The sequence below is a fragment of the Spermophilus citellus genome (genome assembly GCF_964194105.1).
Source record: "Spermophilus citellus genome assembly, chromosome: 2".
Taxonomy (NCBI): Eukaryota; Metazoa; Chordata; class Mammalia; order Rodentia; family Sciuridae; genus Spermophilus; species Spermophilus citellus.
In genome coordinates, this window is record NC_138183.1 from 254,278,612 (window position 1) to 254,306,352 (window position 27,741).

General features: G+C 63.8%; 1 protein-coding gene across 2 annotated transcripts in view; it reads right to left on the reverse strand.

Moving 5' to 3' along the window:
* Positions 1–27,741, reverse strand: part of SHANK2 (SH3 and multiple ankyrin repeat domains 2) — a 415,901-nt gene that overhangs the window by 90,587 nt on the left and 297,573 nt on the right. For both annotated transcript variants that reach the window (XM_081260598.1, XM_081260599.1), the window contains 2 exons: positions 26,741–26,823; positions 25,160–25,284 (listed from right to left, as the gene is read on the reverse strand). In XM_081260598.1, coding sequence (XP_081116724.1) covers positions 25,160–25,284; positions 26,741–26,823 — 208 coding nt within the window. The remainder of the gene's footprint in view (positions 1–25,159; positions 25,285–26,740; positions 26,824–27,741) is intronic.

Consider the following 27,741-nt stretch of genomic DNA (forward strand, 5'->3'; position numbering starts at 1 on the left):
GCCCTGCCTGTCCAGGCGCCCATGTGGAGGCCCCTGGCTCAGCCTTCTGTGCTGGCCACGTGGCCTGTCAGGAAGAAGGGGGTCAGGTGAGCCCACAGGAACTGGCCAGCCCTCTGTGCCCTGGAACCCCCTGGACTCAGGCGGGTGTGTGGCCGGCGTCTCAACTCAACACAGTGCACTCTGCCTCCCTGACCAGCACCCAGGCTGCCCCAGCCCAGCAGAGGGCCCATGACCACCAAGACGCGTAGGAAAAGACTCAGACGTTACCCCCCCATCTAGAGTTGCACACCTAAGACCCCCGACTGGCCTCTTCTGGACGTGGAGACGGCCCCTGGAGCTTCCTGCCCCCGTGTCAGTGTCCTGGGGTCACCATGAGGCAGCAGCACAAACTGAGAGCTTGGAATGGGGAGTTGACTGACTCGCTGTTCAGGAGGTCGGAGCCACCCAAGGCCGGGAGAGCCGTCCCTGCGCCCTGCCAGCCCCTCCCTGGGCTCCCACTGCGCTCGGGGCCTCCTCCGCGCCCTGTCCTCTCCTCCTCTGCGCAGGGTGCAGGCACCTGGGATTTGGAGACCCTCACATCCAGGAGCTTCTCAAGGTCCTGACTAATCACCTCTGCGAAGGTCCTGTCCAGGTCCCCAGGGACAGCAGTTCTGGGGGACACTGTCCATCTCAGCCTCTGCTGCAGTCTTCAGATGGGAGAGACCGAGGTGCACAGAAGGCGGCGTAGAGGAGAGGACCTGATGGCCTTCTGTAGGCGCCATCTCCAGTGTGGTCCCCACAGCAGAGGCCCCGCTCCGGGGTGTGGCTGGGCTCAGCCTGCCGCCCAGAGCCTCTGCATCTCCAAGTCCCCCCGGTGAGCGTCTGCCTGGAGGCTGGCTCAGTGGCCAGCCCACTGAGAGCGGTCAGCGGTTCCTCTCTTCCTGGGCGCAACTCCCCATGGCAGAGAGGAGACAGGAGCTGGCTCTGGCCGGTCCCCTGTCTGCAGCCCAAGGTGGGCTCTAGGTGGGTCCCCTGTGCCCTGGGGACCCATGTGCCCCTGCTGCTCTCAGGTCTGGGGCTGCGGGGGCCGTGGAGATGCCTTGTCCTGCTGTCCGGGCCCTGCAGGGCTTCCTCCCCATCCACTCTGCAGCACATGTGTGTCCTTCCCTGAAACACTCCCACGCCCAGCAAGCCTGCCTCGGGGCGGCACGGGGACACGCCACCCCCCTCCTCAGGAGGGTCCTCGCCCAGGGCTCTCAGGGCCCACCCAGGGATGAAGCCACGTCGGGAGACGTCTGTGGTCGTCATGACTTGGGGACGCTCACTAGGATGCTCTACTCACACCCCACCACGCAGAGGCCCAGCCGAGCAAGGGCCCCAGCGCTGACCGTGTCCCTACAGAGAAAGGCCACCTGGTCCCTGCCTGAGGGTCAGCTGTGCAGACATCACCACCCGAGCAGCCTGTCCATCCAGGTCAGTCCTCACAAGGAGTGGCCAGCCTTCCGTTAGCACAGCCCATGAGATGGCCCATGTCCCTTCTGATGCCAGCCACAAGATACAGGGTCCCAAGACCAGGCGCAGCCTGATAATTGGTGAGAGGACACAGAAGGCGCAAGAGCATTCACCCTCAAGGTCACGGTGTGTCACAGGAAAAGACCCGGCTAAAGGCTGTCGGGGACAGAGAGGACCCCTCTCTGTGCAGCTGGGACTCAGTCCCCTCCCTGCGGTGACGTGACAGGAAACACAGAGGTAACTAGGGAAGTCCCAGGGCAGAGGTGTCCTGTGCTGGGCTGCACCTGGCCACCGCCTGGCTCCCTTCCCATTCCACGCCCCTGGGCTAATCCTGCTGGGGACTGGCCAATGTGGTGGCCCAAACCATGGTCACAGGCACCCTTTAGACTGCCCAGTGGCCGGCCCCCTCCCAGGAGCTGGCGGCAGGGGCCAGGCCTGTCCCTGGCTGACGGCACAGTCCTGCCTCTGATCTCCTGGTTTTGCAGATCGGAAGACCCAGGCCTGGGTGCCAGGGAGCCCGCCCGGGTCTGAGCCGTGGGGCAGGTGGGCTCCCGGGGTGGACAAGCCCTCGCCAGGAGAGGCCCAGGCTGGCTGCTCACCAGCACAGCTGGCCCCGAGGGAGGCCTGCAGCCCGTGGTGAGCATGGAAAGTAGGACATGCCTATGTGTGGAGCCTGGACAGCAGGTCGGGGTGGGGTGGGGACAGCCTACTAATCGCCCTGTGGAAAGCACCAGGCCGTGGCCGGCCGACCCTCCCGCCTGCAGAGCGAGGGCTGCCGCCTCCGGGGCCTCCCTCAGCTTCCGCTGCTTCGCTCTCTCCCAGCAGCCTCCAGCCCAGCCGCCCATCGGCTGAGCACAGCACCCCGCACGCACGGTTGCTAGGAGACGGTTGCTGAGAGTCACAACTCAGCTGGCAACGGAAACACCCCCGGCACGCGGCTTGCCAGCCCACTTAGGGAGGCGCGTCTTCCTGTCCACTCCGCCTGGCCCTGACAGGCCCCTCCAGCAGGCGCTCCTACCCTTCTGCACAGGAAGGGCTACCAACAGACATGGCTCGGCCAAGTCAGCATCGACGGTGGCACGAGGCTGGCACCGGGACCAGGAGGCAGGGAGCCTCCTCGGGGGAGCCCAGCTCTGACTGAGGCCAGCTGGGCTCTGGGCCCCGGGGGAGCTGGCCGAGCAGCCTTCCCCCGTCCAATCCCCCACCCAGGTGGCCAGCTTCGTGCCCGCAGCCTGATGCCCATTAGGTCCAGGGAGGAGCAGGAGGCCGACGGCTCTGCTCCCCAAGCCCCACCACAATGCCCTATAGCCCAGAGTGGGCAGCAGGACGGGGCAGAGGACGTGCGGGCAAGTCACAGGCTTGTGACTTGGGTGCCCAGCCCAGGGGCCGTGGGAGCCCCCTGGCTGGTCTTGGGATAGCTGGTGGGCCAGGCAGGGCCTAGGGGTGGGGTGGAGCCTTGTCAGGAACCTGCTCTGGGCACTGTAGTCGGCTGGTCACCAGGGTCCCAGTGTCCTCCATGGGCAGGTTTCCCCCCTCCTGAAGCTGACGTGGAGGGCCAGCAGGAAGGGGCAGTGATGGGTGTCCCACACTGCCTGGACCCTGTGGTGCAGCCCAGGGCCTGGTGATGGCCCGTTGGTGGGGCTCCAGCCGCCTGTCCTTAGCCGGGTGGGCCCCACAGACCTCAGGGGTGACAGTGAGCAGGAGATGAGCCTCAGGGCTTTTACACAGCTACGACCTTGCGACTGTTGGTTCCTGCGCCCCCCCCCCCTCCTGACCGCTACACATCCGCCAGGTGTGGCCCTCCAGGGGCCCTGGCTAGGAGATAGGCTCGTTTTTGTACAGCAGGGTCCATGGGCAAAGAAGGACCAGCCACTCCTGCTTGGCCCACTCCCTGGTTAGGTATGGACCCGTCGGGGAGGACGGGGTCACTTGGTAGCGCGAGCCCCGTGTGCCCAGCACTGGTGAGGTGGCACAGCACATCAACAGGATGTGGCAGCCTGAGAGGGAGGGGTCTGCTCCCTGGAGTGGGGAGGATGACACGGGGGGCAGTGAGGTGCCCAAGGTCGCCTGGCCCAGAGGGGGTGGAGCCCGCACCAGCCCCTCGGGCAGGCACCCTGCGGCCACCTGTCTGACCCCCTGAGCTCCAGGCCTTGGGCTCCACCTCCTGCTGCCTCCACCCACCACCCAGGACTGGGTCCAGCAGTGTGTGTGTGGACCGAGGCTTTTGAGTAGCAGGTGGACAGGAGTCCCCAAGGCTCCGGCTGGGCAAATGGTCCCGCTCTGGGGCTCCAGGACGCAGCCCGACGGGCGGGGCCCTCTGCGCAGACAGGCTGTGCCCAGAGCCCGCCCACGGCTCTGCCAGGCGGAAGGGGATTCGTGTGCAGCCTGCAGTCGATCCCAGCCCGCAGGAAATGCTGCCCTCACAGAGGGCCGGTGCGGGGCTGTGGGCGCGTGCCCACCGCAGCCTGAGCTCCGAGGGCAACGCGCCCCGGGAACCCCTCCTCCGCACCCAAGCCAGCCTCTCGTCCCAGCCACGCCCCAGATGGCTCCCTGGTCCCTCACCAGGGCTGCTGCTGACAGGTGCAAAGGGCAGTGGGGAGGGGTGCCCTGCAGAGTTCTACAGGCCTCTGTCACTCAGCTGCCCTGGGTGACGAGGACACAGAGCCCAAAGCTGGCCTCGTGGGGCCCAGCACCTGACCGCCCTCCAGCAGGAGTAGCCTCTGTGGGAGGGAGGCCAGGTCACGTGCAGTCACCACAGCACTGGGGCCACGTGTGGTGGGAAGCGCAGAGGTGACCTGGCCAACTGTGGGACCCTCTACCAATGGCGGCGCTCCCACCTCTCAGGGCCGCAGCAGGCCGGCTGCCCACACCCGCGGGCGGGGGGTGACGTGGGGAGGCGGGGGCTCTGTGCTCTGGTCCCAGAAGCTTTTGATCTTCCCAGGCCCCCTCAGGGGTCACTGAGAACGCTGCTGCCTCTGGGGCCCACCCTGGCTCCCTGGCTGTCCCCATGTGTCCCTTGGTTGCCACCTCAGCCACTCCTGACCAACGCCACTGACCAGTAGCTCGAGCGGGAAGGACGCTGCCCTCTGTCTGGGGCAAGGCAGCTGACACAGAAGTGCACCCACTGTAGGGCTGTCCCCCATCACCCTCTGATGCCCGGACCCTGGCTGACCGGCAGGCCCAGTCCATGCCCGGGCCTCGTGTTTCCACGTGCACCGGGGCCTGGCCATCCAGCTCCAGCTGCCCGGCCTGTCCTCTCTCCTCCCTGCTGTGGAGACCCCGGCTGTGTGGGGGACACCGACTCAGCTGAAGCCCCTCTTCTCAGCCTGGCCTGGCTGCGAGCTGTGGCCACAAGACCTGGTGCTTGTCGGGAATGCAGGAGGAAAGCGCCGGGGGCTTCCAGAAGGCTCTGTGTGGAGGGCAGCCCTGCCGAACACTAGGGCTCTGCGCCAACCCTGGAGATGTGCGCCGCGTGCTTATGCCCATGCCCAGCTCTCCCCCGTGCCGGGCAGCCCTCCAGGCAGTTGGTGGGACAGGGCGGGCCTGTGCTCAGAGTGAGAAACATCTGTCCACCTCAGCAGGCTGGCCACGACCACACGGCGACCTGGGGACAGGTGGCAGGTGGCCCAAGAAGGATGGGTGGCTCTTAGGACAGGACCAACACCAAGGTCAGGGTCAGTGCAGGCTGCAAATGGAAGGGCCAGCAGGTCCTGGTGGCTCAGACCAGAGAGAGCAAGAGCGCTGACCGCAAAGCCACTCCCGAGGCCTCTGAGGATTGGCCTTATTCCAAACAAGGAGGAGCAGAGCCAGGTCTACCCTGAAATCCAGGCCCACCCTGAAATCCAGGGCACCCTGAAATCCAGGGCACCCTGAAATCCAGGCGCACCCTGAAATCCAGGGCACCCTGAAATCCAGGCCCACCCTGAAATCTAGGGCACCCTGAAATCCAGGCCCACCCTGAAATCCAGGCCCACCCTGAAATCCAGGGCACCCTGAAATCCAGGCACACCCTGAAATCCAGGGCACCCTGAAATCCAGGCCCACCCTGAAATCCAGGGCACCCTGAAATCCAGGCCCACCGGGACCAAGTGCGGCCTGGGGAGCGGGTAGGTAGGATGAGGTCATACTGGAGTGGAGGAGGGTTAGGGCCCTACCCCAGGGATTGGTGTCCTCTAGGAGAGAAAGTGACCCTGAGTCACACAGAGCTGACCGCACCCTCCCCAGGCGGGAGCAGAGATAGGAGGGACACGGCCACAAGCCAGGGAGCCCCCGGAGCCCCCAGAGGCTGGAGGGGCAAGGAGAGGCCCTGCCCCGGAGCCCTGGGAGTGCAGCCCGCTCAGCCTGATGGTGGGCCTGGTCCTCTGGTGCTAGGAGAAAGCCACTGGCTGTTTTGAGGCCCGGGTCTGAGGTCCTCCTTGGCAGCAGAGGAAGCCACAGAGAGATGGGCGTGCAGGAGGCTCCCCGCTAGAGCCATGCTGGCACCTGAGCTGGCTGGCCCCCCGACAGGCACTCCACGCTACCTGGGATGGGATACAGGGGACCTGGGGCCAGGAGGGCCAGGAGACCCCTCGGAGCCAGATCCACAGCGGCCCCTGCAAGGGGTGGGAGAGGCCACTCAGGGAGGCAGGGGCCTGTCACGTGCCAGGATGCAGAACAGGAGCAGAGGCCCCTGCGATAAATAAGGCCCACTTTGCCCCAAACTGGAGAGGTGCCTGGGGCTGCCCAGACTTGGGACAATTAGCACTTGTGCATGTGGCATGCCCAGCTTGAATTGCAGAGGACCTGCTTGGGAGGCACCATCCGGAACATTCCCTGGGTCGCACACACACGCCCCTTCCCCTTTCACCACAGCTGTGGTACTGGTCTACCTTCTCGGCCTCCAGTGTCTCTGTGCTGGGTAGGAACCCGAGGTCTCAGGTGCTAATGGGCTCAGCAAAGGCTCACCTGCAGCCCAGACCCAGGTGGACTCACGGTGGCCATTGTAGGGGACAGGATACACAACTCAGGTGCCCTGCAGGGGGACATGTGGCTGAACCCCAGATAGCGAGCCGTCCTGAAACCCAAACCCCGTGGGAGGCAGCCTGGGCGGACGTCGCCCCTGGTACCCCTACTCCCTGCTGGCGTCCCGAGCCGCCTCCTCGGCTTCTGGAACTGCTGCGTGGCTCACCGGATGGCAGCCTCTCCTCCTGATGGCTGTCTGTGGCCCGCCACAGAAAACACTGGCTTCAGAACAGGAAAGTGGTTTCCAGAGGTAATTTCCTGTGTTTTGTTTCTCAGAGTCATATGCAGAAGTCAGCTAATTAGGTTTTCCGTTACTTTTGGGGAAAAAAATGTGACTTTGAAGACTTAATGTTTGCACAGTACAATGACAGTGTTCTCTCTGTTCTGAGAAGTGCCTGGTTACGCACGGAACACCCAGAGCCGATGTACTCTTCAGCCTGGGAAGAGGACTGGCACCAATGTCACATGACACCAGGTCTCCACCGTGGCTGGGTTCCGGGCTGGGATACCGCAGGCATTGGGGGCAGGCGGACATATCGGTCTAGACCACGTCCCTGGCCCAGCAGGCTCCTGTCTTTACCAGATAACAATCCAACCTACAGATGACGCTGTAGAACCTGTGTTTACAACAACATTGTCCCCCCCCTGGCATGGGTGCTGTATAGTGCCTGGGTATCCCAGCCCTGCAGCGGTGTCGTCCCCACACACAGTGGGCACTCAGAATATGGTGGGCACCAGGGCTGCCAGGGCAGTGTGGGCTAGAGCAGGCAGAAGGGCTTCGGGAGAACATTCTGTATTGTTTGTTTTTTGGGAAAGAGGAGATGTTGATCTGGGGCTCTCCAGACCCTGTGCTGGGTGAGGAGTGGCCGCTGGGACTTGGGAGAGGGTCATGTCTGCAGCTGATCTAGATTCCTGGACTACATGGACACGGGAGTCCACATGACACCATGAGAGAGGGACAGGGACGGGCATGGGGGACAGAGGCAGAGGGAGGAGGCTCCCGGCCCCCACCAACACAAATCAACTCCTCTGACGTCAGCGGAGACCCTGGCGGCCTCGGCCCTGGCGGAGAAGCCTGACACAGAGGACAGCACCAAGCAGGTATCTCCCTCCTGTACAGATGTCCCCACTGCACGGATCCTCATGTGCCAGCAGGGACAGCCCTTCCAGCCTGGGGAACCCACTCACCACCGAGCAAGGAGAGCCAGGACCGGGAGACCAGGGCAAGCCACAGCGGACAGCCCACACCGGTGGGCACCTTGTGGGGACGTGAGCCATCGCCACCCGAGTGTGAAGGTCCAGCTTGCCACCCAGGTGGGGAACTGCCCTCTGTGCCCTGGAGCAGAGGAGGGTGGCCACACGCCTGACCTGGGCCATGGCCTGCACCTAGCCCCAGGGTGGCAGAGCTCACCTCCATGAGCAAGAAGGGGGCAGACAACGCCCGGGAGTGGGCATGTGCCTGCAGGGCAGCCCATGGTCCACCCACAGGGACCTGGCCACAGGGCAATGGCAGGTTAAGAGAGGGACAGCTCAGATGGAGGGAGACTAGGGGACAGATCCCCAAGTGCCATCTGGGTCCTGAGTTGAAGGAATGGACCTTTCTGAACACTCTGGAGGTGCTGAGGAACGGTTTCCGATTCTAGTGACCGCTCTGCATGCTTGGGCGAGAAGTGGCACCAGGTCCCATGGGGACACCATGACTTTGGGGGACACTGAAGAGCAGGCGGGGTGGGGGGCAATGCCTGGACTTGCTGGGAAGACAGCCTGTGCACCTCCAGACTCTGCAGCCCAGAGAGCTGCTGCCTGGGCCCTGGGCCAGCCCCAGCCACCCAGCCGGTCCTCCATGGGCCGGGCTCCAGGGGCCACCAGCAGCACACACAGAGCCACCTCTGCTATCCCAGGCCACCGAGGCTCACACAGGCCCGTGGTGGCGGTTCCCCTTCCGTGTCCACTCCCTGGGCAGCCGAGGACGCTGGGTGGCACGCTTGTGACCGCCAGCAGCCTGCAGTGGGCTGTGAGGCACATGGCAATTTGGGCTAATTTTCCCTTGCGAAGTAGTTGATCCCATAATCTGGTAAATACACTAATCATTGCGCACTGCTCCGCGTGGGTGCCCCGGTGCCGGAGTCCAGGGGGAGTGGCTGGTGCAGAGCAAGACCACGGCCACGGCAGGAAGAACCCGCTGCCAGAGCTGGCAGCCAGGAACACGGCTCCCGGGTGCCGAGGACCCCGGGCACCCCGCACAGCAGGCACGGGCCCCCCTCACAGACAGGGAGACAGGCGGGGGGCCGCAGGGTGGGGGGTGGGGATCCAGGCTGCCAGCACCCCCCTTCCTACTGAAGCAAAGGATGAGTCACACAGCAGAGCAGGGAGCAGCGCTCTGCAGATGCCATCGGACCAGGTGGCCCTTGTGGCCTGGCTGTGCGTCCTCTGCTCAGTTTCTGCTCAATAATGGAAACCTGAGCAGCTGCCGCCTGCGCCCCAGGGGTTGTCTAAGAACCTCCAATCTGGTTTGCCCAGAAGATGTGGGGGTATGTGCCAACGTGGAGTCCCCTGGGCTGACCTGGGCTGGCGGGAGGCTGCTTTTGGCCAGGGCTGTCTCTCCTGGAGGCCTCTGTGTTTGGGACCCGGGTGGCAGCTGTGGACATGGTCAGCCTTGGGTGGACATGGTCAGCCCCCCCGGCACTGACAGGTGGCTTGGCCCACTCAGGCTGCGACTGCAGAAGCCACAAACAGGTGGCTTCAGAACCAGAGGAATAGTCTCCAGTTCTGGAGGCTTCAGGTCTGTTGTCCGGTGGGGGCCGGAGGCCTGGCTGATAGAGGCACCTGCTCACGGTCCTCATGTGGCAGGAGGGCGAGGGAGGCACATCCGGGAGGGCCCACAGGGCCACCCTCCCAACAGCATCACGGTGGGGGACACGCAGGCAGCTGTACAGAGGGTCTGTACTCAGAGTGGATTCCCATTTTGTTTTCCTGGCCACACGTTGACCGGAGCCAAAACCACACCATGGACCCCCTGTACACTGCTCTGCACGGCACGGGTGACCGTCAAGTCCCTGGCTGGCCTGGGACCTGGGGTGCCCTACAAGACCCCAGAGGGAGGTCTGGCCTCCAGGGCCTGATCAGCCCCTCGCCCCCCACCGCCCCCGCGAGGCCTTAATCCTGACCCTCCCCAGCCCCTGCCTCTCAGTGGAGTTCAGGAGGCTGGGCCTGGGTGGCGGTCAGGGGCCTGGGGATGGCCCCTTGGAAGGGGCTGGGCTCAGACGGGGGGGGGGGAGGGGATACAGCCCTGGCCCACGGGCCCTGAGGCCCAGGACTGCGGGTGTCTGGCCTGCACTGGGCTGGGTTGTGTCCCCTGTAGCGGCCAGCCACCGTGGATGGAGGTTGGCATGGTGGGTTGAGAGATGGCCCCTAAACAGACTTGTCCATCTCTCAGTCCCAGAGCCTGTCTTCACCTTGTCTGGACAGAGGGTCTTTGCAGGTGTAACTACGCTCTGGCCTGGGGATGGGAAATGACCCTGGGTGGCCTGCTGAGTGCTCCGTGCGGGCCACGCGTCCTTACCAGGGGGAGGCAGGAGGTGTGACACAGCGGAAGAGGCAGAGATAGGAGCCGGGCAGCCACCAGCCCAGGGATGCCTGGAGCCCCAGAGTGGGAAGAGGCAGGGAGGACCCTCCCCGGGGACCCTCGGGCTCAGGTGTCTGGACTCCAGGATGAGAGGCTGCACACCTGCTGCTTCCACCCACCTGGCCTGTGGCACAGGACGTGACCACCACCGTGCTCCCCAGCACTGAGCGGACCCCAGCACTGAGCGGACCCGCGCCCACTGCAGGGAGGTGGGCAGGGGGCACCCAGGTCCGGCCCCTCTCCGTCCCCTTCCACGGAACAGTCTCAGGCTGGGCTCTGGGTCCTCACCAGGCTGTTGACCTCAGGGAGCCCCTGCTCCCTCAATGTGACGTGGGGACAGGGTTGTGCGTGGACCTTCAGGGTGACTGAGATCCAAGGTGGCCATGTGGTAACCTGCTCGGCAGGGTCGGCGCTCAGTGCACGCAATTGGCGTCGTTACTGTGACCCCCGGGACGTAGGGGGTGGGCAGACGCCCTGCACTTGAGTTAGGGAGTTACGATGGCTCAGATCACTCACGTCCCTTCACATGAAAGAAAAATAGCGACGGGTCCCTGCAGCTCCTCACCTGTGCCCTCTACGGTCTTGCCTGCAGGAGCTCCAGCCTGTGCCCAGCCTGTCCTGCATGGACAGCAGAGAACGGCACTTGTGTCCCCTCCAGGTGTGCAGTGAGGCCACCTCGCAGGCCCTGGCCTCTGTGGCAAGGAATGGCCACCAGAGGTGAGTCGAGGCACCAGGACGTGAGCTGACGTGATGTGCGCTTTCCCTCCCGCCAGCCAGACGTGGCAGCAGGGAAGCCCCAGCCTGGGCACTGCGTGCTGGGGACGGAGGAGCCGGGGAGGGAGGAGCCGACGTTACGGCCTGGAGGACAGCTGCTTCCTGCAGGTGCTCGCAGGGAGCAGGACACAGACCCCCGTTGTGAGATGAATAGCCGCCATTCCCTCCGGGGCTGTTTGTCACAGCGCCTAGCCTCACTGTAACTGACGCAAAGTCTAACAGGGTTGAGGTGCTGCGAGCCGCCTCCGACGCCTGGCATGCAGGCAGCAGCGGGCAGGGAGGCTCCTCTCCGGCTCAGGGCTGTGCCAGGCAGAGAGGGCCACCCCTCCAGTCCCAGGTTCCCACGAGGTCTGACTTTTCTGGGGGACTGAGTTTCAGGCTCTCTTGAGGAGTTCCCAGGCAGGAGGGAGGACCACAGAGCAGTGGATGCCAAGCTGGGTGACGTCAGAGGGTGAGGGCGGGGACACTGCACATGACCAGTGTCGCTCAGCGAGGCCCCGTGTCACAGGCTCTTCCAGTTCCGGAGTGTTCTCTCCTAAAGGACCCCACACCACATGGTCCACTCTTCCTGCAGCACACACGACCTCAGCCCACTCTGGCTGCCGCAGAGATGAACTTTCGTGGTTGAGAGCACCCAGGGGCCTTGTAACTGTGATGTCCCGTTCCCTCTGAAGTAAAATCCATAATCGCCTCACTGGGGCGAATGTCCAGGCTGGAGACGGTTCCCAGGGAGTAAGCGTCGGGTGAGTGACAGAGGCCACTTAGCAGCAGCCCAGGCAAGACGGGCCCCCATGTGTCCCGGTGGGAACCACTGTGCAAACCACGGTGGCTCTGCTCGGCTTCTGGGGGTGGCGCCGAACTGCCTCCTGCGTCCACACCACGTCCATTCCAGCTGCCCCCACACCTCCCAGCAGTGTCTGGGGACAGCAAGTGACACAAGCAGGCCATGGGTTTCCTGGAGATTCATCTGGCCCAGGAGTAGCACCTTCTGGGGCGAGAACAGTGGAGCTGTCCCTGCAGCCGAGGCACCGCTGGGGCTGGGAGTCGGGAGGTGGCGGCTTGCTCACGTTCAATTGGACAGGAACACAGTTAAAAAGGACCCGCCCCTCCTCTCCTGCTCCCAGGTCACCCTGCTGTCACGGGTGCGGAGCTTTCCAGAGCCCTCTCGTGTTCCCTGGGAGGGTGTGAGGGTACAGGCAGGGTCTGTGCATGTCACAGATGAGACCACGAATACCGTCACAGCACGGCGCCTGCTCCTGTCCCTCCGGGTGGCGCCAGGAGGGCTGGAGGGCTGTGTGCGGTCACGTCCTCTCTTTTCACTTCTGGGTGGTTTTCACTCTTTAACAAGGACTTGTGGGGCCTGGTGCCTGGTGCTCCCTGTAGCAGGCGGGCAGCACTGAGGGTCCCAGCTCTGAGCTCGAGGACCCAGGGGGTCCCGGGGCAGAGGCACCAGCGAGAGCGGCTGGGTCACAGTGGAGCGCAGGGCTGGGGTGGAGGCCGGCAGGCGGGCGGGAGGGCTGGGGGGCCCTGAGCCAGTTGGGGGGCTGGGTCTGCTTCAGAGCTGCCCAGACCGGCGGCCCTGACCCGGGCCCAACAGTGACCCCCTCGTGTTCGAGAAGTCAAGAGACGTCCCTGTGAATCAAGTTTACCACTCTAGGGCTGCGTCTTGAGGCAGGCTTGCCTAGGTTTCCCGGGCTCCACCTCAACCCTGCGCTCCCCTGGCCCTGCCCTGGCCTCCTGGGCAGCCGGTCCACGGCGCCCGCCCCTCATCCCAGTTTAGAACAAGAGATTTCCCTTTTCCCTTTCGGGTGCTGGGTTGACCGGGGGCTTCACCCTGAGCCACACCCCGAGCCACACCCCGAGCCACACCCCGAGCCACACCCCGCCCTGATTGTAAAATTTAAAAAATTGTGATAAACTCACATAAGATCCCCCGTGTCTCGACCTTGTTTAGCACAAGCTCCAGGCGCTGGGCACGTCCACCCTGCTGTGTGGCCGTCACCCCTCCACCTCCTCCAGAGCGTCCCCTCTCCCCAGCCGGAGCCCATCAAGTCCCCGCCCCCAGAGCAGCCCTGGCTCCTCGTGGAGGTCACCACAGAAGTTTGCTGGGCCTGGGCCCTGGCTGAGGCCCGACCTGGGCTGGGGGCCAGGGCATCCAGGCTTCCTCTCTGCAGGACGCAGTCCAGGGCTGACGGGGCCCGGCACAGGACACGCCCGGTCAGGCCTGCAGGTGTCATGGAGAGGTTCCTGGAAGTCCTCACAGGCCAGATGGCCACGTCCAGCCTGTGCCCACCCAGACCTGGACACCGTGCAGAGTGCCAGGGGCCCAACTCAGGGCCGCAGCCGGCTGGTCTTCACAGGGTCTGCGTCTCGAGGCCGGGGAGAACCAGGGGACCCCGTGCCCCAGAGACCTGAGGCCCCTGTGGTGGCCAAGGCTCCGGGGCTCACGGGAGCACCCCCTGGGCTCGTGAGGCCCAAGTTGTCACGGGCCACATTTCCAGGAGGGCAGGAGAGGGGCCCCTGCTGACAGCCCACCTGTGACTGGTCTTCCTCCTCCCGTATCTGAGCCGCCTGTCCTGGGAGCCCCCTGAGGTCAAGGGGGGCTGCCAACCAGCCCCTCCAGAGAAGGGCACGTGGCCAGGCCTGGCCAGTCTGCGGCTCCTTTGTGGGGAGACTCCGCGGGAGGATGGAGCCAAGAACAGTGGGAGCCAGACCGTGGAGTGAGCGCTCGGGTCCCTCCGTGCCACCTGCCATGGTGCGTTGGTGCCTCGTCCCTCTGCGGGCAGGCTGCCCTGGTGTGGTGGTGCCATGTGTGTGCTCCAGTGTCACAGCTGTTCGACCTTGTCCCACTGAGGTCTGAGTGTGTCCCCCAGAGCCATCTGTTGGGAGCTCAGTCCCCAGATTCACCTGTGGCCCTTGGAATGGGGCCTTGGAAGGTGGCCAGGGTTAGACGAGGTCACAAGGGTCAGGATCATGAGTGCTGAATGACAAGAGGGGACACCGGGCTGGCTCACCCTCTTTGTCCCACCTCGTGACGTGGTGACACAGCACAAGGCCCTCCACCGATGCCCAGCAGGCCAGCTCCCCAGCCCTGAGCATCCAGCCTGCAGAACTGAAGTGCAGCAAACCTCTGTGAACGGCCCCGGTGCCGGGCGCTGCGTCACAGCGACAGCAGGCAGGTGAAGGTGGCCGCCCCGAGCTTCCACGTAGCCGAGTGTGAGCACTGCCGTCCTCTGGGGGCACACCTAGGCCTGGAGCTGCTGGCCACGTGGTCATTCTGGGTCCACCCAAGCTGCTGGCCCACGGCCCAGAGCCCCCACTGGCCTGGAGGGGCGGGTGTTCACTGCTCCCTTGGGAACTGCAGAGGGAAGACCCCGGCCCTTGATGGAGGCAGAGCTCACCCCACAGGGAGCTCCCCTCCGGGTGGCACGACACTGGCTGCAAATAACACCGGCCACCATGGTGCCAGCCAGAGGACACTTGCGTTCCCCGAGCACAGTCTGTGCCAGGCAGCTTTGGGAGTTCGTGTACATGAACTCACGCTGCGCTCAGTTTAGTGCAGATATTTCTGTCGGCTCCTTTTCCTACATGAGGAGGCTGAGGCACAGAGAGGGGCCTCACTTGCCTGTGGATGCACAGTGAGGGTCAGGCTGTGTCCCGGGCAGGTGGCTGCCTCAGCTTCTCCACTGGGACAGGAGCTGGTGCAACAGTTCAGGCTGGGGTGGGGCGGGTGCTGGTTCACCCCCCAAAAAGCTAAGGTCAGCACTGATGGGGGCATCCCTGCAGGCTTCCTGGAGGAGGTGAGAGGAGGAGTCTTTCAATATCAAGAGAGGGTTGGTTTGGGGGAAGCCAAGCAAAAGTACCCATCTCCTCATTGGTCCCCCAACTGTGTTATTCTAGAACTTTCTGTACAGCTAGCAGTATCCATTCATACTGCCTTGCAATGTTGGTTGAATATCTGAAAATCCCCTGACTTCAGGCTCAGCCGGATCTAGGTGCTCAGCAATTGCCCCAGAATCCCACTCACGTGACCCGAGTGCCACGTCTGGGATCCCAGGACCTTGTGAGGCGGAGCCAGGAGGATCGCAGGTTCAGGGCCAGCCTGGGCAACTTGGCCGCTAGGATACCCTGAACTTCCCCCAGTGCCACGAGGGAAGGGAGACACCCCGGAGCCAGACACAAGGACAGTGGAGCACTGAGTGGCACCGTCCTGGACGGGTGGAGCCCAGGAGCAGGAAGCAGAGCATAAGTGAGGGGTGCGGTCACCCAGGGAACAGGTTCCTCCAGGAGACGAAGATGCTCCGGAACCCAGGGCGGCGGTGTCTGCGCGGCACCGAGGTCTGCTTAATGCCACCGGATCGTGACTTCAAAAGGGGAACGTGGTTGCTTTCTCGGCATGTTCTTCTGCCAGGACAGAAGAGGCACGGCATGAAAACCAGGCACCCATGTGAGGAGACGCGTCCCCAGCAGATAGACGCCGGCCATGGCCCCAGCCTGGACGCTGTGCCCCTCACAGCCCCGCCCAGCGTCCTCCTCTGGCCTCCCCGCATCCCCGGCTCTGGTGACATGATTTACACAAAGTAGTAGGAAACCGCGGTGACATGAGGGCAGATGGTCACCCTTACACAGGGGCAGAATCCAGGCCACCTTCCTGGGAGGCCGTGGAGGAGGTCCCTGCCTGGGACCTCCTCGGAGCGCAGGGACATCGGGCAGGACCTGGACGGCACAAGGGCCTGCCCACTGGCTCCCTGGGCAGGTGATGGTCAGCTTCTCAGGCCCTGGGGCCCTGGCCCTGGAGGAGAGGAGGGGACTGCAGGGAACGCCTCCCTCTCCAGCCTGCAAGGTCCCAGGGCCCCGCGGCCTCCTGCCGCCCTGAGTGTGACGGTTGGCGTCATCTATTTGATGACAGACTCACACCCAGGTCTGAGTCACACTGTGATGTCCAGGGCGGAGTGACCCAGGGCCGAAGAGCGGGGCCCTGCTGGGCACGGGCTCTGGCGAGAGACAATGACCAGCAAACTCACGAGTCCAATAAACTCCACGAGCGGCAGTGTGGTGACCAGCCCTGTCCCTAGCAGGGACGTGTGGCGGGGGGGTTGTGCTGTTCAGGAAGGCGGCCAGCACAGGCTTGGGGGAGGGTGTGACCAGGCCAAGGAGCCATGGAGAGCACAGGGCAGAGAGCTGCGGGTGAGCAAGGACGGGCCCCAGGCAGGAAGGCAGGCAGGCCACGTTGGCGAGGGTGGCGCAGGGGGCGAGCCTGGCAGAGGCAGGGCCTTGGCACCCACGGGAGGAGACACCGAGCTCCCACAGAGACATGGCCTCCCTGGGGCCAGGGACACAACATGAGGCACGGGTGACGCACCAGTCCTGGAGGGACAGCAGAGCCCTGTGAGTGACCCACCAGGACCAGCCTCCCAGCTGCCACACACGGGGACAGAGACGGAGGGGCAGCGCAAGGGCGGGGCGCCTGGTGGCTGTCCCTGGACTGCACATCGGGCAGGCTCCACCTCCTCCTCCCTCTACAGCGGGGGCCTGGACGTCAGCAGGTCACACATGGCCCTGCTGAAATGCCCAGGACAGCAGAATGAGACCTACCTGACCAGCTGGCCCGTCCTCTCCTGCCCTTTCCTGGCATCTCCCAGGTCCCCCTCTGGCCTTTACCCTGACGGGCCTCTGCCTGTGGCTCCCTCTTCAAGGAACCATCCCGAACGCTCAGCTCTGGGTGGTGCTGCACCCCCAAAGGGCATCTCTTGGCACAGGTAGTGACCATGGTGGGGTGCTGGAGGCGGGCATGGTGGGGAACTCCCAGGGGTCACAGCAGGTGTGACCCAGGCAGGGGAGGCAGACAGGGTGAGGTGAGTGTGGGCACGGGCCGTGGCCCCTCTGGGGCCCAGGGGGGTGGCCGGGTCAAGGTCTGGTCAAGGTTTGCTGGTGGGGCAGGCGTGCGTGTCCACCACTCATATGAATGGCCTGCTGCTGCTGCTGGCCAGCCCTGGGCATTGCGACCTCACCTTGGCCCCTGAGGGCAGGCACGGCCCTGTTCAGCTCCCTGACCCCTGGGTCCTGCCCAGGGCTGACCAGAGGTGTGTGCAGAAGAGCTTGTTAGATGGCCCTGAAGGCCCCAGGAGTGGCTGGTCCAGAGCCCAGGCAGCGAGCAGCTTCTAGAGCCCCCGCCCCTTTCTATCCCATCTCTGCAGCTGGCAGTGCCCACCCCGGCTCCAGAGATGGCCAACTCCGTCAGACAAAGCCCCTACAGGGCACTCAGCATGGCCTTCATTTGTCCACCTACTGGCTCATATCCCGAGACCCCGCAGCGACTAAAGGGCACCAGAGAGCAAGGAGTCCATGAGAGAGGAGTCTGCCCAGTGCAGCAGGAGGCGGGCAGAGCAGGAGGGAGGCAGGTGGACAGGACTCCTCTCAGGGAGCCAACAGTGCCAGACACTGCCCGTGTGGAGATGCCCACTTCACTGCCCCCTGCAGCCCTTGCCCTGGGAGCCTGGGGCGTGTGCAGCCACAACCTTGGGGGACGTGATGTCTGTAAGAAATGCCCAAGGACTCAGGACCACCCAGGCACTGGCCAGGCAGGGGTCATGGGTCAAGCTCTGGGGTCAGTCTAGACTCAGATGTCCCTGGGGCCCTGGGCAGCTACTCAACTCTGGCAAGTCTCAGTTCATCATTGTGAGAGGGCGAGCTGTCACTCAGTCATGGGCCTCCATGCAGACAGGCCACGACAGTGGCCAGGGAGGACAGTGCAGGAGTGAGAGTGGAGAGCTGCCGGGAGGCTCCACTGCCCCGTTCTCTGCTTCAGGGCTGGTGCCTGGGGTTTCAGGACTCTGGACAGAGCCAGGGCCTGGGCGAGGCTCCGCCCCTGGACAGAGCCAGCTACCCTGGTCCATTTCCTACCCTCCTCTGTCTCTTGTTGGCACTGAGCAGCCACACAGCTGTACCTTCTCAAACTGGCCGTGGGGCCCTCCCTGGGCCAGCCTTGGCCACGCCTCACCTGGGCCCTCTGCAGTCCTGCCCAGGGAACCTTGTGCCCACTGCGGCCCGTGGGCGAGGCAGCTCTGGTGAGCCCCGTCCTGACCCACCTCGGGGCACCGCCCTCTCTGCCCTGCCAGCACCTCCCGGGAGCTGCCCATCTGTGTTTCCCCTCCAGCCTGGCACCCGGTGGGCACCCAACTCTGCCACAGGGGAGAGTGCACAGAGTTCCAGAAATGACTTTTAAATCATCAGATGTGCAGAGTCTCGTGACGGCAGGGCCTGTGTGACGTGCTCCACACACTCTGCTGCTTACAGGTACGACACTGGGGCCACCACGGAGCCACGTGAGCCAGCTCACGCACCAGGAGGAGGCAGAGCTGGACACAAACGCTGCCTGTGCCCTTGACAGAGGCTCGTCCCCGCCCCTCTCCAGCCGGGGGCAGTGCCATCTGCCAGTCCCATGGAGCCTGAGCACAGCAGCCATGGTCCCCTGAAGTGATTCTGAGTCTTTTTTAGCCTGAAATTGAAATCACTGATGCTTCAAATTAGAACCCGGGATGGATGAGCCAGGACTTCAGACCTGCCACAGCTGAGTGTCCACATCCACCTTCTCAGCAGGACTCTGGGTGGCCCCTCAGCCGGAGCCACCTGTTTCCAGCCAATATGGTAGACAAAGAGAAGGATCCCTTGGTCCAGGAGGGCCGTGTGCAGAAAAGGGTTCAACCTCCAGGGTGTGCCGCGACTCCCTCGGATCAGGGGCTCCTTCTGACCCTTAAGGACACAGACCCCAGCACTGGGACCTCCGGGCGCTTGACTCCAAAGGCTGTGAGCCTCAGGGAGCGGACCCCAAAGGCATGGCTTGAAGCCACAGAACTAGAAAGATTCCACACTCAGAGGGACACGTGTGGCTTCACTTTGACATGAGACCAGCAACACACTGGCCCTCAGAAGCCAAGTGTCCCTGGGAGCCCAGCTCAGGACCTGGCCACCACCTGCCTCCCGGCCCCATTGGCTGGAGCTTCGTCTGTAACCTCGTGTTTTAGTCAGTGTTTTGCTGCTGCGACCAAAAGCCCTGACAAGAAAAATCAGAGGAAAGTTGACTGTGGGTCTCGTGGTTTCAGAGGTCTCAGTTCCTACATGGCTGGCTGCACGGCTCAGGGCCCGAGCGGGCGCAGGACACTTGGCAGCAGAGTGTGGCCGAGGAAAGCCGCTCAGGACGTGGCACCAGGAAGCAGAGAGAGAGACTTCACTTGCCAGACACAAAACATCGCACCCCAGTGCCACCTGCGCCAGCCCCCCTGCCTGCCTACAGGTACCACCCAGTTAACCCCATCAGGGCGCCAATCTGTGGTCTGGTGAAGACTCTCCCGACCCCGTCATTTCAGTGCTCACCTCTCGCCTTGTCTCCCTCGGGAGCTTTCGGGGGACATGTCACACTTATTTATTGAATCGTCACGCGAAACCATTGGAATAAGATCCACAGGGGCTTTTGGAGGATCTGGGGTTGGACTGAATTCCTCTGTTGGCCACTGGGACCCCCAGCAGACATGTGACAGTCTCTCATGGTAACCCAAAAGGTAAGGTGGGGAGTGTGCACCGTGAAGTGTGGCCGGCCGCCCAGCTGAAGGGTCCTGGCAGCTGAGAAGCCACAGAGGCTCGGGCCTGGGCCCCTGGGTTTGCCATTAGAGGGTAGAATGGGCACTGAGAAGGGAATTCCAAGATTATCTAAAAGCCAGCCCTGTGCCAAAACAGAAGGACACAAGGTGGCGGGCACCCCAGGAGCAGAGGCTCTGTCCAAATCAGGAGGCCGCCTGCCAGGGCATCAGGGCAGGGGACGGGAGCAGGTGCCCGCACTGGCTGTCACCCTGCAGTGAGACGCAAGGGGCCACCACAGCCAGCATGACCTCAGTGGCCAGGGCCCAGCTGTAGGTGGTGGCAGGGGGTGGGTACTCGAGTGGCCGCGGGAACAGTCATCTGTCATCATTGAAACGGACTATTATGTGCTCAGCTAACGCTGCTCAGCCTCCCCTCTGAGTCCGACCTCAGCAACAGACACGCGGATCAACAGCGAGCACCCCCGGGCCAGTCCCGAGCAGCACCGTGCCCCGCGGCCTCCATACGGAGAGCCTGGAGCCTCACATGGCTCATGGCAGGCGCCGGTGCGCCTGAACCCCCATTTCACCAACAGGGAAACCAAGACCCCAGCGAGTCCACGCTGCTGAAGGACGTGGGCCAGGACAGGTCAGGGGAGCTGGCCTTCACTTCCTTCCCTCCAGGTAGGTGTGCTGTCCGAGGGCTTGCAACTGGCCATCCCGCCAGCTGTGCTGGGGGCAGCGGTTGGGGCGAACGTGCCCGGGAGTCCCTCCTCAAGTTCCAGCTCAGGAAACACGACCCCTCGCGGCCTCTGAGGACAGCCCCACGGCCTCCCTCTCAGCCTCCTCGTCCCTCTCAGCCTCCTCCCTCCAACACAGCCGATTAGAAAGCCGCTCGGCAGCATCTACCTCTAGTGCGAGTGTTTAATACGAGGAAAAGTAATTAGCAGCCCGAAGTGTGGCTTCCCGAGGACGAAGGGTATTGCCGCCTGCTTTAATTGCAAGGGAAAACCTATTTAGGGAAATTAACACAAAAACGAGAGGGGCCACTTCAGGGCCAAGAAAACAATCACAAAAACCGCAGGAGTCTTCTCAGCCCTGGGTGAGGCTGGCGGGGAGGCCCCGGAACAAGACTCGCTCCTCCCAGACCAAATGACGCCCCTCCCCAGGGTGGACAGCCCCCCAGGAAAGATCTCCCCATTGATGAATGAACACCCGTCCACCATGGGTGCTGAGGAGAGTCCGAGACAGCAGGGTCCGGAGACAGATGAGGGTGCAGCCCCTCTCCCAGGGGAGAGGTGGCAATACCATGCGACCACCTCCCGTTGGTCCTGGGAGCTCCTTGGAGGAATAATTTCTAATGTTCTCTTAGGAATCCGCCCCTCGGTCCTGCTGCCCTGTGGTCACTGCCTGACCGCCTGGGCTTCTCTGAGGGTGGATCCCAGAGGCCAGAGTCCCAGGCCAGCTCCGTGGGTCCTGTTTCACACTGTCACGTTGATCTCTGCAGAGCGCACGGCAGCTCGTTCACCTGGCAACCCCAGGGTGTGGTCACCAGCAACAGCTAGAGTGACGACGAAGTGCTGGATGATTCCAAAGGAGCCCGGCTCCACCGTGGGGTCTCTTCTTCCCTTGGCCCCTTTATACGTCAGCACACGAGAGTCTCGGGGGCCTGTGAGCTGGGCCTGACGCCACTGCGTCAGCCGCCCTGGGTCGGGTCCCCACCCCTCCAGCCACAGCTGAATGGCCACGACCCTGGGCAGGTCATCTGGCCTCCGTGTGCCTCCGTCCCCTCATGTGTAAGATGGTGCCCACAATGGAGGCCATCTGTGAGGACTGCTGTGGGCCAGAGGGCACAGAACAGGGCCGGGCAGGGATATCAGTGGCCACAAAGGACTGGGCCTCCTCTGATCCTTGTTGTCGGTGCTGTCTGCCCTTTGGACATTGACCATGGAACTGCCTTATGGACTATTTTTGAGATACAGGATGTGTTCTTTTTTTTTTTTTGGTGTGGGGAATTGAACTCAGGGGCACTGGACCACTGAGCCACGTCCCAGCCCTATTTTGAATTTCATTTAGAGACAGAGTCTCACTGAGTTGCTTAGCGCCTCGTTTTTGCTGAGGCTGGCTTTGAACTCGCGATCCTCCTGCCTCAGCCTCCCGAGCCCCTGGGTCCACAGGCGTGTGCCACCACCTCTGGAGAGATCCAGGGTGTTCTATTATGAAGGAACTCAAGGAAAGGCTTAAGTGTCCAAGCGGGGTGTGGAAGGACAGCTGATCCTACGCCAGGCTAGCGCGGTTTCTGGGTCTACGTGGGACCCGGAGACTGGATGGAAGGCCAGGGGACCAGGTTCAAAATGCCAACTCGCAAGGCCAGCAGTGGTCACCCTGCCTGCCCCCGGGGCCCAGCAACACTCTAGCACCCAGACCTGGAAGCCTGGGCTCCCATCTCATGGTTCTGAGCCAGTAGGTGGCTGGGGCCTGGGTGACTCCGTACCAGCCACAGCAGCAGGACGAGTCTGACTGCAGCCCTGCAGGATGCAGGGACAGCCTGACCCCCACCCGAGAGCCCTCCGCATCCTCCTGAGGACTCCCGCAAACTTGCCCCATCCGGTGGAGCAAGTTGGCTCCCATGACGACCTCCAGGAGGCAGCTGCAAACGGCCCCAGAGCCAGCGGCTCCTGGAAGCTCGGGTTCCGGTCCCTGCAAGCTCTGCCCACTGTGAACACCAGAGCCTCCGGTCCCTCTCCTGGGCTGGCTGCCACCTCCCACCACTGCCAGGAGAGCCAGGGCACCGCCCTCAGGGGCTGCAGCAGGGAGCAGCCAACCCCCAGGTTGCGGCCCCAGCCCCACACCCCCTGCCAGATGGCCCGGGCCACCTCTGAACCTCTGCTTGTACTAAGATGCCCTGGTTTCCTCGTCATTATTCCCCAAAGGGTATCACATGACCACCACCGACCAAGTGTCCATGTTGCGTTAGGCGTCGCGAGCGGCCCGGGACAACTGGTAGTGCACGGGGGGAGGCACCTCGGTCACGGGCAGACACACGCACACCCTGCTGTTCCACACGTGGGGCTGGAGCATCCCCTGGGGCCCGCCAGAGGACAGGGACAGGAGATCACACACAGCCCTGCAGGGCCCTGGGCAGCCGTGACCAGACGTCCTCACCCACGGGCGCACGCACCCTCCTCACCTCTGAGAGCGAGTTCACGGAGCGCACACGGACACCGTCTGTCCCCGGTGATCCCCAACCTGAAGGTAGCCAGCCGCAGGGAATTCACCCCAAACTTTGATTTGGGTGGGGGTGGGGGTGGGGATCAAAAACCCCCAAAACAAAAGAAGGGATTTCCCAAGGCCTCCGCGGGGGGGGGGGGGGGGGGGACGGTGAGCCCCAAGGCAATCAGGCCCGATGGGAGGCTTTGTGACGGGTCCAGTGCCTAGCACGGTGATGGGGTCGGGGCGGGCTGACAAAGTTAGAGGACAGAAAATGGAGTTCCGTGGGCGCCGGGGACTTTGAAAGCTGACGCTGTCTTCAGAGGAGGCCGCTTGGCCCGTGGTTCAGACCTCAGCATGCGTTTTACAGAGAAAATAAAAAGTCTGACATACTTTCGAGGCTCTTTCAAGCAACAGAGGGAAGAGCAGGTTTGCCAAGGGACACGGGGGATAAGGACCTGCCTGATGGAGAGCTCAGAAATGCCACCGACTCTAGGGGTGGCCTCAGGCCAAGGAGGACATTCATGGGACACGTGAGGCTATTTCAGACAACCCCCCAAGGTCGGAGCTTCTCGCTGGAAGCGTAGAAGACTGTCTGCTGGGGACCACACCTCGGGGGACTAGGTGCCCTGTGGCCAAGTCCAGGGGCCAGGAGGCTGCGGCAGGGGTCCCCCTCTCACCCACCGGCACCCAAGGGGCAAGAGGACTGGAAGGAGGCGGGTCCCTCTAGGGGACCGGCCCTTGTACCCCGCCAACCCCGTCAGTGCTCAGGCTGCAGTGACCAGTGGGGACTGGGCCAAGGAGGCCAGGTCTGCCTGAGGTCACGGGGGACACCGTAGCTCTGACACAGCCCTGATGTGCCTCAGGGCCAGCGGTTCCTAGAATCCTGGAATCCAGAGGTTCCCCCACGAGACCTGCTCCAGAATGGCAGGGGTGTTTTCATGAAGGAGGTGAAGGCAACACCGAGGGGCTTGAGAAGGAGCCCCAGGAGGCGTCAGCCCAGCAGGATGGCCCCCTCCGCGCCCTTGGGGCTGGGTCCAGGCACAGCAACGCCCCCCCCCCCCCCAGGCCTGGCTGCCCCGGCTCCGCCTCAGCAGACCAGGTTTCTTTGATGGAGGAAACAATCCAAGGAGCCAAACATCGGCAGCAGGAAGCTCCTGCCCTTCCAGCTCCGTTCATCACTGAAAACCCAGAGCCGCACCAGAGCTCCCCACGGGCCCTGCTCTACGCACAGGCTCACCATTCACAGACCCGCCCCGCCCGCGCCCAGGCCACGCCTCCCCCCACAGGAAGCGGGTTTACATCACAACTGCACCCTACAGAAGATGATTCAACCCAGGCCTGCGTTTCAGGAGGGTTACAAACCCAGGGAACCCGGGAAGCCGCTGAGGGGCCTCGACCGCCCCAGCTCCCAGGGACCACGGTTAGCGCACTCCTACCACAGCCAGGCTCTGGGGGTCGAGGATGACCAGAGGACACTCCTCTCCACCTGGCCTGGCCCCGCAGTTTCTGCTCTGGGTTCCCGTCAGCCTCTCAGGGTCTTGGGAAGGCTACAGGGATCCTGAGCAGAGTCCCGGCTGGCACGGCAGTCAGTCCCAAGATCAGGCATCACGCAGGGAAACGGCTTCAGGGGGCTCTGGCGCCAGGGTGGACGTGTGCTGCCACCAGTGGCAGGTCCCCCACGTGGCGGGCAGGCCTCGTACCCGCCTCTCCCCCCCACGGTGGCTCTCTGATCCAGGTGAGCAGGGCTCAGGTTTAACACAGGGGGACACCTAAGAGATGGGCCCTCCCACCGAGGGCCATCCAAGTCCACCCAACCCGTTGACCATGACCCTTTCCAACCTAGGACACATCCTTGTGTTCTCCAGAAGAGTAGCACATCCCTCCAGGTGGAATGGAAAGCAACACTGAAATCTCTCAGAGGCCAGGGCTCGGATGCACTAGGGCCTCGACACCCCACACGGACCTGCGGGTTCGCGGGCGGGGGGCTCCCACCAGGGGTATTCTTCAAAGTGCGCCTCTGAAAGGAGGAGCGGTTTCCAAACTTCCGGGCGCACGGGCTCCTCCCGTGCTGTCAACTCCAGCCACCCTCTCGCCACGCTCCTTGGTCTTTGAGCACCAACGTCCATCCAACAACCGTAAATCCATCGACTTCTCAGCCACAGACCACAGGCCCTGCCGACTTCCCTGGACACAGCTCCACACAACTGAGACACCCAGGGATCCACAGCACACGTCCCCAACGTCACGGCAGCCGCGTCCCTTCTTCCTAGCTTCTACAAGACCAACGTTCCACATTCACTTCCAACGACTCCCAGCCGGAGCCCCAAAGGCAGCCCCAACACAGGGCCACAGGTGGAGGCAGCCCCCATCGTGGCCGCTCCAGGGCACCCGACTGCGCCGGCTGTGGGCCTCCTCACGGCCCTCTCCCCACGGAGAGTCGGCGCTCTCCCCAAACCAGAAGGCGCAGACAGCGAGTTCCTACCTCGATCAGGAAGTCCCCGGTCCTCAGCCCGGCCTGCCAGGCCACCCCGCCTTCGTCCACGGACTCCAGGTACTGCAGGGCTGGGAACGCCGGTGTTGGCGTGAACTCTTCAATGGGGGTGTCGGCTGGGAAAACAAGAGGCACCCGGTCACCAGCTGAGCCCCACGCCCTGCCCGCTTCCCCAGGGACCCTGGTGGGGAGGGTCCTGCATCCCCTGAGGGAAAGGGTGGTCCCAGCCCACTCTCCTGGGGGAAGGGCTGGAGCCTCAGGCCTTGGCCAACGCCAGCCCGGGCCGGGCCGTGGCGCCAACTGCACGAAGGCGCCTCCACCATGTTCCTGGGCCTCCCTGCCGGAGCCACAGCAGAGCGTGCTTTGCGGTACATGTCTACACGCCTGTCATTTTCTTTAAAGCGCCAGTGACTAAACATTTTCAGTTCTAAAAATGGAAAAGTTCCTCCCCTACCACAGGGCGCTGAGAAACTCCGCTCAGAGGCACTTGCCAATTTCACGTCTACGCAGACTCGCGGGCCAGGGCATGCGTCGCGGAACATGGGTGCCACAGAAGGCTGACCCTCGGGGGGCTGCAGATTTGGAATCTGCTGGTCAGCCCTCTCCAGGGGGAGCCTGGCTCTCGGTGACCACTGTGTGTGGCCATGGCACAGGAGGGCCGGGCCTCCACCTTCAGCAGAGCAAGGCTGGGTGTCTGGGGCCCACACCGCTGCCCCGTGGAACTCAGGGCAAGAGGAGGACTTTCCTGGCAGTCAGGAGGGTGGGGGCGGGCAGAGGCCGAGGAAGACGTCCGGGCAGGGGGAGGGGACGCCCGCAGCCGGCAGGACACGCACATGGGAAGAGTCAGCCTCTCTCTGCACAGACCTCTGTGGGCCGCCTGCGCCCACAGCAGGTGGGCAGCCAGCAGGGAGGAGGCTCCCTGGGCTCAGTGGGGCCCAGCAGGGCAGCGCGGCTCCTGGTGAAACTTCCCCCTGGCTGAGCCACACACGCGGTGGGCAGATGTCTGCTCTCGTGGGGGGTGCCATTTTGTCTTAGTTTGGAAGGGAAGTCCCCTACTTCCAAGGGCAGGTGGTGGCTGCGACCCCAGGGACCGCATCCTGGAGCCTCCCACCACAGGCCCGGGGTGTGTGTGCTACCAGCTGGGTCCACGGCCGAGGGGACCATCTTGCCACTTTCCCTTGGCAAAGTCACCTTAGAGACAAGCACACAGATGCCTGCCGCCCTTGGAGCTGAAGCCACTTCCAGACAGTGGGGCTGGTGACTGTGTGCCCGAGCCCAGGAGCTCGGAGCAGCCCCAGCGTGGCCGCACTGAAGCACAGCACACAGCAGCTGATCCCCCATGATGGGGAGGACGGTGGGGGAGGGAGGGAGAAGGAGCCCTTCGGAGCAATATCGTGTCTAGAAAATCCAAAATATGCCTGAAGGAGCCGTGTTTTCGGGGAAGGCGGCATGCTGAACAGCACTGTTGTCTAGCAACCGAGCGCCCGGGAAAGGCTGCTCTGAGCTCTCCCCGAGCCGGGGACGGTCTCCACACAGGCGCACACACACATGCAGAGGGACCCGCACTCTTACCTTTCGCCCCTCGGAGCACGAACCCGAAGCCCTCATTGTCCTTCTTCTGCAGGACCACCGTCTTGTCCTCGATGATGCAGTCACTGTAGAGAGAATTCCGGGGACAGCGACCATTATTGTAACCCATCATCATCACGGTGGCTGCCCCTCCGCCGGGGACGCTCATCATCACAGCCAATTAATCACCCAGCTCGCCGGATCCAGGCAGCATGGAGGAGACTGGGCGGCCGCGAGGTGCAGGAGGAGCTGGGGGGCTGCCGGGATAGGCGAGCGGGGCACAATGGGATGTGGGGGGGGCGGGCGGCGCAGGAGCCGGGGGGAGGACTCATGCATGCTGGAGCCGCTGCCCGGCTGCAGAGCGGGCTGGCTCAAGGCGCCCGGGGGCTGGCCAGGACACCGCCGCCCGGAGCGAAGAAAGTAAGTGGCCCGGGAGGCGGCGGTGGCAGGGGCAGCGGGTGGTACGGGAGCTCCCCCGGCCCGCCTCGGCCCCACGCATCTTCCAGGGACGCGGAGAAGACAGCCCGAGAGCCGGGGCGGCGGTCCTGCTTGGCTTTCTCTGGAAGGGGCTTGAAAGGCAGGCTCCCCGGCTCCGCGCTTGCGAGCCGAGCCGCCGCGGCAGGCACGAGACGCAGGACCTGTGCCTTCCTCCGCGCCCCGCCCTCTCCGTCCTAGGGAATGTGGTGTGTGGCAGGAGCCCCCACAGTCATCTGACGAGCCCACTGTGCGGCCGGCGGCCGCCTGGGCGTCATCCCGCGCAGGGGAGCCGCAGCTGGGCGGGCAGCAGGCGGGAGCAGCCAGCGCGGTGCCTCCCGAGGCCAGCGAGGGACTTCCAAGGCCAGCGGGGGAGGGGCTCCGGCCAGAGGAGCCAGGCCACTTGGGTCACAGCAATGCCTCTGCAGGCAGGGGCTCCTCCGAGGAGAGTGGGTGGCCAGGGACAGAGGCACGGGCAGGCGGCTACCCTGCGGCAAGGACCTGAGCCGCGCTGTCCCCTGAAGGCATGG